We start from the raw sequence: 15,366 nt of genomic DNA on the forward strand, positions 1-15,366 counted from the left end.
CTTTCAGACGTGCTATTTCATTTTTATTTTATTATTTATAGATTTCTATTTCATGCATTTACTTTGAATGTTTTTTTTTCCATCACTGTAACTGTTGCCTCATTATTATTTTGATTATAATTAATGGGACTGTTAATCCTTGTGGAAAAAATTGGTTGGCTTGGATTCAAACTTGATTTATATATTTAATCTAATCAGGCAGAAACCATTACACAAGCGATGAAGGAGCTCTGACAACTAGATTACAGTTTGAGAAATTACTCCTTGACCTTTGCCAAACCTTAAAATGTGCTAGAGACGCAAGCATCCAACATACTGCTTCATTTATCTTCTACCTTTTTGTTTTCTTTCCATTTTAGCTGAGAGAAATCCCTCCAGTTGAAAGGAGGCGGCGTGTACAGACTTCCTGCAGAGCACAAATGAAGTTGACAGCGGAGAAATGCAAACTAATTGATCGGCTCCGCAGACGGCTCCCCTGGGGAAAGTCAGGTCAGCCGCTCCAGACAATCTATTTTCCATTTCCAGCCCCGCAGTGCGACTGAGCCGAGTCATGGTCACACCTGTAAACAATTAAAAGGAGGCTCATCCTGCAGCCACACGTCCCACTTCTGGAGGCCTTTCTGCAGGACTGGGACTCTCCAGAAGACGAGACATGGAATGTACCCATCTGTCCAGTTCATAAACCGGTAATTCCTGGTGAAATCTACCTTTTTTCCTTCATTTTTTCAGTTTGATCCCATTCAAACTGACTGACTGGACAGTTCGCTTTCTTCCAGACTCAGAGGATCAAATGTTTGAAATGTTGAGCCCAGGCTTTTCAGGAGTAGTAGAGGCAGATTTAAGCCAAGGTAAGCGGTCGCATATCACAGGGAAAAACTCCTGCCCACTGATTTATTGCATAAAAATAAAAATAATGTATGACTGAGAACACAGAACCATTTAGAACATGAACATACTGACTTTTGGCATTTGCTCATAATCTAATCTAATTATGTTTGGTCCAGTCTGTTCATGTATTTTCTTTCGTTATAAATATTAAGTATAATTCACACATGTCCCAGATTAAACAAGTCCACCCTTAACCACCGTAATAAATATCTCTATGGAGATAATGAACAGGCTACTACTACCAGCGGCTAAACCGGATCCTTTCCACTAATAAAGGACGAGGTTTCCATGGCAACAAACCCGGTACAACACTGTACTCATGTTGTGTCTTTGGCTCACCGGTCTCCGGGTCGCACTGGTGCTCGCAGGGGTCCAGGAGACGTCGTCCACACAGCTCGCTGACCCAGGGCCCGCTGGCGTTCTGCTGGTAGTACAGCAGGATCTGTGCCGGGTTCAGCCAGTCCGACGCGTCCAGCTGGCTCCCCTGCAGCAAGATGAACCTGGACCCTGAAGACGACGGAGGGATGAAAAAGGCACATGAGTAGAAGGAAAGACGAGTCGGATGGAAGGAATGAGAGCGAAGAGAAGGAGGAACGGGAGAAGGTGGAGCAATACCTTACTTTTGTTTTGTTATTTTTACATTCAAGAAAATATGAAAGAAAATGAGCACATATATTGGACTTAAAAAATGCTGATTTAAAGACAGCAGGTCGAATACTGAAACGGAAAATTAGATTTGAAGATACATACGGCAGCAAATCTGGTTATTTTGGGTTCATACGGCTGATACACCTGCAGACGAAAATTCAATATTTCTCTAAAAGCAGGAGATCAAATAAAAACCTCACATAAACTTCTCAACTACTGCTGTGATATTTCAATAGTAATAAATATTCATATTGAGCGTCATTAAAGTATGAGCTGAGATCCAGCCACGCCAGTAAAATAAGATGAAAAATATTCAAACGGTGAGGGTGATTGGATAATAATATGATTTCTAGAATTAATATTTCTAACATCCTGTTGGTTATTATCAGGAACAACAGGCCGCCACTTTGTTGCCCTGCGGTCGAACACGTGTGCCAGGAAGAGAAAAGTGAAGAAAAAAAAAAAGCAGAAACGGTGTTTGGATTAACATGGTGAAGGTTCAGATGGTCAGTAAATAAACGCCATGTTAGTGTAGTCTAAAGGGAGGGCGCCGTCCGACCTTGCCGTCTTTGTCCTCGCCACCGCTGCGGCGGGAAATCATGTTACGTACTTCCCCCCCTTTCATGCGTTTCCTGCTGAGCCAATGACTTTACATACGGTGTGCCTTTAATTCCATTATGTTTAGGGTGATGGCACACACACATTAAATTGGCTGCACGCCCCGGCGACTGGAACCGGAGAGTAACTCGGTTAAAGTGGAGCATCTGTAAGAACTCCTTCAAATGGTGCAGTTTTACCTAAAAGAACAACAGCAATGAAAAACTGACAAACACAAATGAACAGTTTCCGAGCTGTTTTCTCCTGAACTCCCCAGGAACCAGCACATAAGTTACACCCCTCCGCCCGGATCTCCTCATGTGTATTATTAGTGGCACTTGTGACATAAATAAAGCAACACGATGGGATTAGTGTTGCATTCAAGTGTCAGGTCACCGTGTCACCCGCTTCTGAGAACGGCATTTAAGGGACCTTTAAATCTGTTTTTTTTATGATTTAATAAATTTAGCTGCAGATTGTTTACTAGGCGACGTCTCTTTAAGCCAACGTGAAAGATGAATATGAAAAAAGCACATGAATTAATAGTGGGACAATGTTGATACGCCGCATCGAACCGTTTTGAATGCAAATTTGAAATTCTGCTCATTTGATCACCTGCGGTCGGGAGAACTTGTGGAGCGAGGCAATGTTATTACGGTGCTTTAATTGAAGGGAAAAAAAGGTATGGTGGCCCTGAGGGTCAAAACACATCTCATCACAAAGCACCAGCAGAAGAGAAACCAACGGCATGTGGTGAGACTCACACAATCATCGCTGATTGGATGTCTGTTACTCAACACAGATTCTCTTTCTTTCTACTTTTTAAAATATATATTTTTTAAAGTATTAAAGTATTTCCAGTAGTATTTATTTCTTTGTTTGCTCATTTTACTGTTTTTTTATAATGTGAAGCACTTCATGACTTTTGTCTGTAAAAGGTTCTATATCAAATAAACATATTATTATTGTTATTCGTTTATTTTGTATTCAAAGTTCTGGCAAACTGGATATTGTGTATGTATTTAAACTCACCATATGCTGGTGTGTTTTGTGAAATGTTGTGGTTTGACCATAAAAATGAAACAATGACTCTCTATATGATCTGCAAAAAGAACCAATTTAAACGTTGCTATAGAATTATCACACTGGATTCGTGGAAGACTGAGCAGCTTAAATACTTGACTGAAGGGAGCCAGGCAGGAGTTGGTTAATGTGATGATTATCCTGAATACACAAGAACAAAAACACAGCCGGGAGTGTGCACCAGGAGACAAAAGGAGCTCTGGACACCCGACCCTGCAGGTGTCACCATAACAAGCCCGTACCGCGTCCTCTGCTGTGTGATCTCTGTAAATTAGCAGCAACACCCGTTGACCAAAGCCCCTCCGCTAGCAAACGCGAGCCACACTGGGCATGTGCTAACACAGGCATATTTAATGACTCCTTGGCCGTCTCTGTGTGCCCCAGTTAGTGCCATCCGCTCTAATGATCACTTTAAAAATAGAGCACACACTGCAAATGACCGGACACATCTTGTTTGCCTAATTGTGGCGAGTCATAAAAAATTGCTCGTTAAATCTTTCAAACTTAATATGCCAATCGGCAATGTGTCAGTTTTTCTTCTTTTTTTTTTTTTAATGGCACATTTTATGTCCTGCAGTATTCGATGCCATTGGCAATCGTGGGCATGGGATATTTTTGTTTTGGCATCGTGAAATGGACTCCGATATTAAACATTCAAAACCGACTTCTGACTTAACTTCGACTGACTGACTCCAGCTAGGAAATAAGAGTGTGAAACGGGAGCCAACGTGATCATCGTCATTAGGTGTGGATCAGGAGGCCCCGTATCCCTGAATGTGCATCCAGAGCTGGAATGGGGTGCGGTGGGCACCGAGGCTTCATAGTTTGCTCAAGCACCACTATGCGGCACTTCAGTCAGGGGGTCTGGAACGGGGCTGCTGCAGGACTTCAGCAATAACACATGAGATATTCATGAGTCGGAAATGGATCCTGACTGAAACAATGAAACAATGGAGAGAATAAACAAAAAAGAGAGGGAAAAACTTTGGAAAGGGGTTTGTTTTTCTGTGTTTTTGGCAGCAGAGGTGCCATCAGCTTCCAGGTTCCAGGAACAATGCTGAAATGACAAATTCCCTCGATGGTGGGTATTCTTATTAGTCACTTACCTGATAAAAAAACAATACAATGACAAGTAAACAACAAGAAAGGTCTCCTCCTTTCAACACAAACCCATAGAAGTGGTTGTAGTCACTGTGATGTCACTGTAAGTGGACGCAGTGGTTAGCATGCTAACAGGCTAAACCAAGATGGTTTCTATTTGAGACTCCAAGAGAAAAGTCCCTCTTTTGTTCCAGTATGTCTTGATCAGCAGCAGATTACTGCTGATTACTGATCACTGGTGCCACTCTTCATTTCTTTGCTTTGCTTTATTTGATGTGCATCTATTAGCATGCATAGCTCCCTCTCCCCGTGGTGGAGTCCCTCTGATCCACCGTGGCATCAGATCGAATTTGTGGAAACATTTTATGGAAACATTCGAAAAATCGATCCCCGTTTTGGAATTCAACAGGCGAATTTACCATCTTTCATCTCTCCTTTCAAAGTTCCGTGGCCGACGCCTCCCTGGAATCCTAATACCTCGCAGCGGCGCTCACCAATCAAATCAGACCTCCACATGATAGATGAGTGAGCCTAGTCAGAGTCTATTATATATCACAAACTGCCATCTAACTCCTTTGATGGCAGGAAAAAATGCCAAGCAGGAGCCGGTGCCTCCAACCCCTCCTGCTGGGTTTTTTTTCTTTTTTTTCTCCCTTGCAGGTGCTAAATTGAAATTCATTAGCATGGTGGTTCAACATATCAGAGGGGGAAGTAGAAGGGGAAGAGTGATGGAGGGTTTGTGGCGGGTTGGTCACTGCGACCTGGCCTCAATGTGCTTTGATGCTTTGAGAGCACATCTGCTGTGTGATGTCACATGGGAAACCTATACCCCCATGGGGGAGGGGGGGGGGGGGACCTGGCATTTACCTTTGTCTTTGAGAGAGCCGAGCGAAAATCGGCAAAACGCAGGCACTACATTTGAGAGAAATAATGAGCTGAACTCCCAACAGAGCAGAGGAAAAATGCCAGCACGGACCCCCGAGGCTCGGACAAGTGTGTGTGTGTGTGTGTGTGTGTGTGTGTGTGTGTGTGTGTGTGGATCCACAAAGCCTCACCGTCGGCGATAAGGTGCTCCGGCACGTGCAGGATCACCCGGACCGCGATGCTGCAGGACATGTGAGAGGAGTAGACCAGGCCGATCACGCAGCTGATGACACTGATCAAAGTCAGGGTGGTCTTATTGATGGGGCTCCGCGGGGAACCTGCTGCTGGAAACAAGCGGGGGGGGGGGGGGGGGGGGGGGGGACAACAAACGGCAGAGATACATGAAGCTGTCGTCGCCTTTTTTTATTCCTCCACGAGCCCTCCATACTGGAAACACACACACACACACACATACACACACACACTGCTTACGTAGGGAGTCGTTTTACAAACAAGCCAAAAAAATCGGCTTAGCTCCGATGAAAAGGACCTTTAGATGAAAAACCTCAAGCCTCCGGGAGGTATAGACTCCGCATAGCACAGGAATAAGGTTTACCTTTGAAGGGTTTTAACATCCATGCTGGGATGTTGTGGGAGGGGGAGGGGGGAGGGGGGGTCTAAATAAAAGTGGTTCAGAGGTTTACTTTGCAACCTTGCCTCTCTGCCGGAGCCCTTATCTCATTTACTCCAGAGTGCAACACGAAAGTGTTAAACGTGACCTACAGGGGCGTGCATGCGCGCACACACACACACACACACACACACACACACACACACACACACACACACACACACACACACACACACACACACACACACACACACACACACACACACACACACACACACACACACACACACACACACACTACATCACAGTGACCTTGAATAGCCACTCACACTGTATTTAAAGAGGTTATTTTTCCACTAGCAGAGCAACTCCAGATTACATTGTCACTTTTTAAATGACTCTGGCAGCACTTTTCTCGTTGAGCAGCTGCCCAAGGCGATCCTTTAAACTAAAGCCCGAGTAGAAAGATGACCTATCGTATTATGTAAAAAGTGAATTTATCATCAGGTGACTTACCTGGGGAAAGAAATGGATCTGGGGCGTCATTTCACCTTTTATTTCTTTTAAAGTTCATTTTCTTTCAGTTTTATGACAAAAGTTATCGACGGTAGATTTGGATATAAGACATAAAAGTGGACTATTTCAATATCTCCCCCCACTCTACGAGGAGGAAGAAATATTCCTGTCACGCCTCATGAATCATTCCTTTTCCTCTGGATGTAAACAACAGTGTGGGCAGCGTTGCAAACGCTCCATTCTATTGGTTAGCCTCGCTCTAATTAAAGGTGTTGGCTTCACTTCTGGAGGCATCGCTGCGTGTGTGTGACACCTGTGCACACGACGGGGGAGTAATTGGCTTCCAGGCGTTGTGAAGGCCTCTAACGCCTTCTGACAGCACCTATTATTCTGAGGGCATTGTCTCATTTATTTATTCATTCATTATTTGTTTTCCCCCTGCTTGATGTCTTCCTTCCACACCCCATTACTGTACATCAAAGATGCAAAGACACGGCATGCTGACATATAAAAGCGTGCTCCACCACATCACTCCGACATATTTGCACAGACTCCTCCTTCAAAATAATATTTGCGTTGAATATTATTGAGGCGGATCGATAATGTGGGAAACTACTCGGCGCTGAAACGCCTCTGATCTCGTCGTCTTGTTTGATTCCGGTCAACAAGATTGGTCTGCGGATGCACCGAGATCAGTGTTGCATGCTCAAAACCACAACCGACGCACATACAGCAACACACACCGTGTACACAAACTCCACGTACTTCCTTTTGGGGCAAAACCACGAGCACACACACACACACACACACAACACGGGAGCCATCCATCTGCTATGTGCACTGCAAAGGTTACTTGTCATGCATCACGACGACGGTGATACGATCAGACGGCGGGACAAACTGTAGGTGTGCGAGTCCTCCTTACCCCCTGAGCCCCACGCGCTGTTGGCGTTACCGTTTCTCATACCTCGACTCCGGCGGCGACTGCGGTTTGGGTCGGTGTAAAAGGCCAGCTGAGGCTCGCTGTCTGCCTCCGTTCCAGAGTCCCCGTCTGGGTTCAAGAATGTTGAACCCGCTGTTGGATTCACACATAAAAGCAAAATAAAAGATAAAACCTATGAAAATTAAAAAACAAAGAAAAAAACCCTGCACCAATGGGTGAAGGGGGGGATGTTGTTCTCAAGGTGGCCTCATAGACGATGTCAGGGCAACCAGAAGCAAATGAACAGCAAAAACAAGTTCAGAACCAAAATGGTTTAATTTCAACACAACGGCCCGAAATCACAGAATGTACAAAACGCTTTAAAGTCAACTTCGGAGACCTTTGACATGCAAATTCCAACTGAAACTTCTTGATAGTGGCGGAAAGGAAGACGACCTCAACCTCAAAATGTGCTTAAAACAATCAAAAATCAAATATTTTGTAACATCCTTCGAATAATCTTAATGAAGATAATATCATCATATAGTATAAAAACAGGATCAATACATTTTAAGAATGTATTTTGCATCCTGTATTTTTCTAAACCAGGTGATGGCTCCATCCCTGAGCGTGTTATTCTCAAATCACCCACCAAGAGTGAGATGCACTGGAACTGAGCTGCCGAGCACTTTTTCCCCCCTTTTGTCCTCTCTTTCGAAATCGTGTTTCACAGTCTGAAGGCAAGGACATGCACAAGGCCGGGTCTATGTTGCCGGAGCACATCACAAAGTTACCATCAGAGCTAAATCCGATGAAAGGTGAACTGCGTGATTTTAACGTGGCGGTGGGGTCGGGGCCGAGGTAGGGGCACAGCTGCAGGCGGAGCTACGAGACGCCTCCACTCGGGTCTCTCCAAGCCGACCTGCAGCCGGCGGTTGGGACTCCTTGTAGAGGAAGCGTGCCCAGCGAGGGGAGGTCTCATGGGGGGATCCTCCCACGCCAAGTGGCCGTCTCTGACCCACCGGGTTAAATCCTCCAGGCAGAACGCTGTTATGACACTGTGGGGAAACACTGCGTCGGACGAGATCCAACGACATGCCCTTTTGCCAACAGTACAATGGTTTTATGAGATTTAGTCACAAGCTCGTTTCAATACTGTTCATTGGTTAAATATTTGTATTCTCCAGAGAGAGATAAAGGCAGACCAATAGCATTGATTTATGAAAAGAAATCTATAAAAATGACAAAAATACAGAGATATGAGGTTTCCACCTGGCAGTGACTATAACTTGATTTTCTTTTTACTGATTCTGGTTACTTTGAAGTTGATGAATATTGATATTTACATCATATTTGTGTATTTGTGTTTAGATATTGAGAGAAGAAGGCGAGCATCTCGGGTAGTGAATCGGACATCGATGAATTCCTGGAGCCGCCGGCGGCCGCGATCCATTCTTAGTGGATTGTCCGCTCGGTCCACAAGCCACCGGTATTCTGTGGTGACAGATCATTAACAAAGCACTGGGTTTGGTATTTAAACTCTGGAGGTTTCCATGGAAACACAGGTCTTTCAGCCCACGATACAGAAAAAAATCTAAACAATTAGGATCAGATGAAGAGACGTAGCTGCTCGCAACCTCTTACATCAGAGCCGAGGAACATTTCATCGACGTGTGCTTCTGAATCGTTTCATCCTCGTCTTCTAACGCGTCGAGACTCCTCCGTGTGATTCATCCTATTATCACATCTTTTTATTCTGATGTTGCTCATCATCGCATGCTTATATTTCACAAAGTCAGGTTATTGTAACTCATCTGTAAAGCAGTAAACACCAACTAATAACTAAAACATCATTTTCTACATATGTATATATTTATGGTATGTATCAGGGCTGCAGCTTTCTTTTTCTTTCTTTAAAACTTATTCAACGGTTATAATATTATTGGTGTTTTTTATGGATCCTAACCGAGTCGATTTTTGCCTCGAACGAACAAAATATTTTTTTCCCCATTTTATAACATTAACCACATTTTTCAGACCCCGGAGAAAGTAGGTTCCCCTGGAAACGTAGATGAGTTTACTACTAGGATGTCATTTTGTAGGTGAAACCTTACTGACAGTAGCACCTGATATTGAAATGTGGTAAGTGACATTGGGACGGCTGCAAAAGTGAAACCATTTTAAAAAACAGTCGCTGTAAAACAATGAATGACATGTTGACAGCATGTGAGATAGAAAACACTAAATAAACAGCTAAACACATATTCTGGCTGGATGATACCAACATGACTCTTTTTTATACCTTTTTTCATGTTGCCAGTCATGAATACATGCCAGTACACAAGCCTTCATGAGCATTTTTATTCCACTGGGGGGGAAAGGAAGCTGAATAAATGTAAAAAGATAGGCGGAATGCGCAGCTTTGTTTGGGGGCCGATAATCCCACATTTAATCCGTCTCCATGTTGCGTGCGGGCGAGATAGTAAACGTCTTCTTGCTTCAGTAGCAGCCGAGTGAATGACGGCTGACTGGTCTGTCATTTAAAGCTACAATATGATCCTAAAGGATGAGGAACCAAAAACAGTGCTCTTACAATACGACGTTACGAGTCTGTAATGCATTTCAGAATTAAGCTATATTTAGAGGGCATGTGTTGAAGCTCGTCTTACAAGCGTTAGCGGCTTGCGAATCACAACTTGAGGGGGGGAAATCCATCAAAGCGGCAAAGATTTGCTGCCTCAGCGGGAACGTGTGAACTGAAACAAAACTCAGTGGCGAGAGCTTTAAAAATCCCCAACCAAGACGCAGCGTTTGATTAAACTGGAGAAGAAGAAGAAGAAAAAATAACACACACAAGACTGTTGGCAGCAATGTCAACGTGACAGACTGTGAAGGACTTTTGACGACAGCAGCTTCATCAGCTTTTCATATTGTTGGTTTGAGAACAATATGCGCCGCGGATATGAACGCGTAGTGTAAATATTATTGGCAGCCGTGACTATCTGACGCCGCAGATGTTGCCGTCGCTTTACTTCACAAACGGGTAAGGCTTTTTTTTTTTTTTTTTATGACACCATTGTTTCACACGACTGATTTAATAATAAAGCAACATTCACTGCACAATTCCCCCCCAAAGAAATGTTTACTGGCAGGGAACTAAAGTCCTCTGGAACGTTATTCAGCGTGCTTTTAAAGCACTGCTGTGAAAGCAAGATGGATAAAAGCTCCATGCAGAGATTCAGGGGGAGACGGAGCTACTTCTTCAAACATATAATGGCTTCTAATGACTACAATAGAAGCTTTTCATGTTTTAATTGTTCAATCATTTTGGCTCCTTTAATGCATATGGCAGACATTTTGGCAAGGGTTGGAGTATCTCTACACATTTGGAAAGCTCCTATAAGTAAATGATGAACAGTGAAGCCAAAGTAGAGAGACTCAGAGCATTAAGAAAACCAAATGTCCTCACTGTGACTAATTAAAACCACAATTGTTGATCCTTCAGCCATTATGGCATCACATCATACATTCTATGATATCAGACTAGACCTAGATTGTGAAAAATATCCCACCTATGATTTATCATAGAGAAAACTACTCTTTGTAAAGAAAACAAATAAATGGCATTATTCAAAGAAACTGGTGTGCAGAAAGTCAAAATTTTGAAAAAAAGTTGGTCTAAAGATTAAACTTGTGATGAGAAATGCATATAAAGTATTTTTATAGCAGTTTTGGGGGGATTATTGATTAAAAACTAAATTGACACAAACACAAACATTCATGCCTTGCCTAATTGTTGACATATTCTCGACTGTGTAAAAATAATTCCTTTTTATTTAGTATAGAAATATTTTTGCAAGATTTGTGTAATTTGTGTATTTGTGTGTTTTGACATCCAAGGCCAGCAGAGCATTTAAAGTGGCCCATGCGTTAACATCAAGTTATTAAAAAAATAAAAAGGATGTAAAGCTGGACGATGACGACTTCAACGAAGAAACAAGAAGCAATGAAAAGCGTCACATTCAAGATGATGAGTTACCATTTATATGGATAAAACTACATGAGTCGTTCAGTGTCCTGCACTTCAGTCCTTTGATAAAGCCATAGTCTGCACCGTATACAGGCCTGAAAGAATTGTGCACATTGTAGTGAAGTATAATGGTGTTTGTCCGGATGTTCTGCCATCCTTAGTGTTCATTTATATTGTTTTATAGTTTGTTCATAAGGAGTTTAAAAGTATTTCATGACAGGAGCCACTCAGAAATGTGTGTTTACACGTCGTATCGAGAGCACGTTGGTCATTGTGAAGCAGAAAGGGAACAGTAGTAAGTACTGTATATGTCCTATATGCTGATGACAAACTGTTATGCCCCAATTCAGGGGTTATCTGCTTGATAGAATGGCGCCTGTGAATATGAAGCCTTCCAAGGACAGACAGCCAGCGGGCCGGTTCTGCTGCTCTTCTGCAAATTCACTCTGTACTGATTAAGCAGGAAGTTTACTGCTATGACTGTGTCCTTGAAAAACTGATGACTGAACATCTCGACTACAATCAACACAAAGTCGTTTGTAGAAGTCCAAGCGTCCGGCTGTTGCCCACTTTTGAACGAGACTTCTTAAATGCGTATCTGAACATCTTCACTGAGGAGAATGCAGACTTCAAAGTGGACGGCCTTGATTTGGGACCCAGATGATGTAAGAGCACGTCTCAGATTGAGTTGAGACTCAGTTGAAGCAATTTACCAAGCTGAAGGACTCAGAAGTAAAATGTCAACAGAACCACAAACACAGATCCAAAACAGGATCGATGAGAAGCTCAGATACCATTAAAAAGAAACAGAGAGCTTTAGGTCTATTCATCTCCATTTTTCCACTTCAGTTTGAATGTAATTGTATCCATTTTTCTGGTTTAGCAATACAAACATTGCAAACAATAAATTATATTTGGGAACATTCAGCAGCTGCACAGCGGCGAGGGCACTGACCGTCAGTAACGTGGGGGACGACATCTCTTGGCTCTGCTACCAAAGTACCGAAGCACATCGGCACACCTAGTGGCCGGAGTCGGTAGCAGCAACCTCACTGCATCTGGATCCATCTGCATTCTGGTGTGAAGCTGAAGTTAGCTACTAAAGTGACTTTAACACTTATGAAGCTAACTGCATTGGTAGCGTGGTAGTGACCTGTCAATCACAGGTAGCCCCGCCCTAAAGCAGACCATGCTTTATGGTCTGTTTGACGCTACATGGACCATAATTTGCCTAATGAGCATCACGCTATATTGAGACGTAACAATTGATAAATTCATGATTGCAATGTTAAGTAATATAATATTTTGCTGTGACATATTTTTCTGTTGGCACAACAACAACGCCTTTGACCGTCCTGCTGAAAATCAACACTCATTGTCATTCTGTGCGTTTGATTTCTCCACAAGGTGACTCGTTTGTGCTCAACACCGATAAACTGAGCTAAACACTCGTAATGATGCGATCAACCAAACTAAACTGCCCGTTCTTCGGGGAGGCGTTTCATTATCATTTCCATTTCCACAACTTGAGAATATGAAGCTTTTAAGTGGCTCCCTGAGCAGCTGAACAGAGTGGAGCTGTCAAGGACAGCTTTGAGGCTCCACGAGAGAGGGGAGCACACTAAAGGACTGCTGGCTACAATATAAAAGTACAACACTGGAAGAAACTTCAAGTGGTTCAAAGTGCAAACGGCATGTTTTCTCCCTGTGATGTACAAAAGGAAAAGTGTTTCCAGCGATTAAAAGAAAACGTGGCTCGCCGCTTCTGAAACCCATCAGAGACATCTGCAGCTGGGCTTTAATGAAATAGCGTTCATCACAAGCACATATATACGTTTCTAGAGTGCAGAAGGTGATGTGAGCACATCAGCTATGATGGTTTGGTTGGAAAAAATATCCATTTAGGGAGAAGTTCACAGGCTCAGCTTTGTCCTTCCATGTTCCTTCATAGAAGCATTGATGTAAACTATTTTACCTTTCAACACATGAAACGCTCGCCGTGTCGCTGCCCGGCTGACAGAGGAGAGACTCTCCGGAGGAATTAGCACTAAAATCACACACGGCAGGTATTTGTCAGCCTTCACTATTTCAACCCAAGCCAAAAGGTGCCGCGCTCGCTGGAGGCGGCTGTAAGTATTCAACGCAGGATGTTCAGCCGCTCAGCATGCGCAGCAGGCACACGCACGTCTTATAACCACCGCGGGGGGAAAAAGAACTTCTTATGTCCAGCACTCCACATCTCTATAAATATGGAAGGGTGCTGGAGTGAGAGAGGAGGAATGACACCAGAATGATAATCCTGCCGGGGGGGGGGGGGGGGGGGGGGGGGGAGGCGGGATGTGGAACCATAAACAAATCATTCTGCAGGGTAACGTTGCCACGGCAACACGAAGAGTCGAGGATAGCATAGGGAAAGGACAATGTTTTAACAGCGAGATTAATCAAGAAAGCAGCATTCATTCAAAAGACATTAAATGCATCAAGGATAATGCAGAGTAACTGCAGATGCTGTACATAAAAAAACGTTTAAATTTTTTTTTGAATTATGTGAACAAACAGCTGCTCTACATAACTGACTAGTAAATATACAAAGCAGAAAGTTCAATGAAGAAAAACATAACTTGCAGTCCTCATGAATTAACTTAAATGTGCAGAAAAAAAGAGTGCTAAAATTACTAATTTGTGCAAAGAAAATTGCATTAAGTCCGAGAGACTGCATTCATGTCTTATGAAACGATGCATCATAACTAACTATAAAGCATGGAATCCGTTTGTCCTCATATTACATTGTATTACATATTTCTAGAAGTGTTCATCTGATCTACTTATACTTGGCAGATGTTTGGGTTTTATACTGCAAACAGCTGATTCAGCATTATTTGAATGTTTTTTTTTAATAAAATGTAAAGAAATAAGAGCAAAAAATGAAAGTGGGACTCAAAAAAGAAGAGAAGCAACAGCCTATTTGACGAGCTTTCTAGTCATTTAATCCATCGTTATACTGACAGTGTAGCAAAAATAACTAAACGGAAATTAGACATCACCTTTAAAATACAAGGACAGGATTTAAATTAGAGGAGTTCACAGAAAAACTCTTTTATAAGTCATTGCATCCGAGTCGGGGTGAATTATTAGCCACATATTCAAACCACTGAATCACAGCCCGGCTAACGTTAACATCGGCCCGCCAAATAAAACAAGGGCAGGAGTATAATAACTCTAACATAACATTAACCTTATCCACTAATTAAACATCGTTACAGTGAGCCCACAACTTAACTAGGGTATTATTCTACACCTGCTCAGCAATAATGATCATGGAATGGTGATTGGAGGGCCCCTTGGGTCCGCGGGCCGCTCCCGCCACTGACAAAGCGTTCTCTCGTTCGGCAACTCTTGTGCTTTAAGTTGCTTTCAAAGCAACGCTGGAGTCCATTAAATGTGCTGACATACGGAGTGAAGAGAGGCACTCGGGCATCTTCAGCACAAAAGGGAGAGAGCCATTACCTCACCTGCCGCCTCCTCCTCCTCCTCCTCTCATGAGAAGATGTCCACCGAGGAACACAATAGCTCTGCCTGTGCATATTTCATGACGGAGATGAAAACTGTTGACTGGAAACACCAACACAACGAGTCAAAACCGCATGAAGCAGATCTAATTGCCTGCTTAGACAGCCTCATTGGTATGCAGCTGGCTTGGAGTATACTAAAAATGTACCTGGAAGCACTGGAAAATCTCAAAAGTGGTGTGTGTGTGTGTGTGTGTGTGTGTGTGTGTGTGTGTGTGTGTGTGTGTGTGTGTGTGTGTGTGTACGTGTGTGCGTGTGTGTGTGTGTGTGTGTGTGTGTAGTTGAGTGCATTAGGAAGCAAATCCTTCTGGTATTTTCTGGTTTCTGCATTCCAGCTGCAGTTAAAATAAGGAAAATGCAGCCGATTTAATTAGGAGGAAACCTTCCTCGTTTTCAATGTGGAGCTCCAAACATGTTCACGGGCAATTATTTCACACGTGCGGATATTAAATGCCGATCGCACAATACAGATCCTCACAGCTGCGAGCAAGGAACTAAACATCGGGAGAGGAAAAAA

The 15,366-nt window shown here is 43.1% G+C and overlaps 1 protein-coding gene across 2 annotated transcripts in view; it reads right to left on the bottom strand.

Moving 5' to 3' along the window:
* The window catches only part of astn1 (astrotactin 1), a 299,205-nt gene that overhangs the window by 204,621 nt on the left and 79,218 nt on the right, over positions 1 to 15,366 (bottom strand). Inside the window, exons 6-8 of one of the 2 annotated variants that reach the window (XM_084008564.1) lie at positions 7,254 to 7,403; positions 5,373 to 5,522; positions 1,228 to 1,395 (exon numbers count right to left, since the gene is read on the bottom strand). In XM_084008564.1, the coding sequence (XP_083864690.1) occupies positions 1,228 to 1,395; positions 5,373 to 5,522; positions 7,254 to 7,403 (468 nt within the window). The remainder of the gene's footprint in view (positions 1 to 1,227; positions 1,396 to 5,372; positions 5,523 to 7,253; positions 7,404 to 15,366) is intronic. The other variant, XM_084008565.1, reaches the window with a different exon arrangement.

Source organism: Eutrigla gurnardus, assembly GCF_963514095.1.
Source record: "Eutrigla gurnardus genome assembly, chromosome: 4".
Taxonomy (NCBI): Eukaryota; Metazoa; Chordata; class Actinopteri; order Perciformes; family Triglidae; genus Eutrigla; species Eutrigla gurnardus.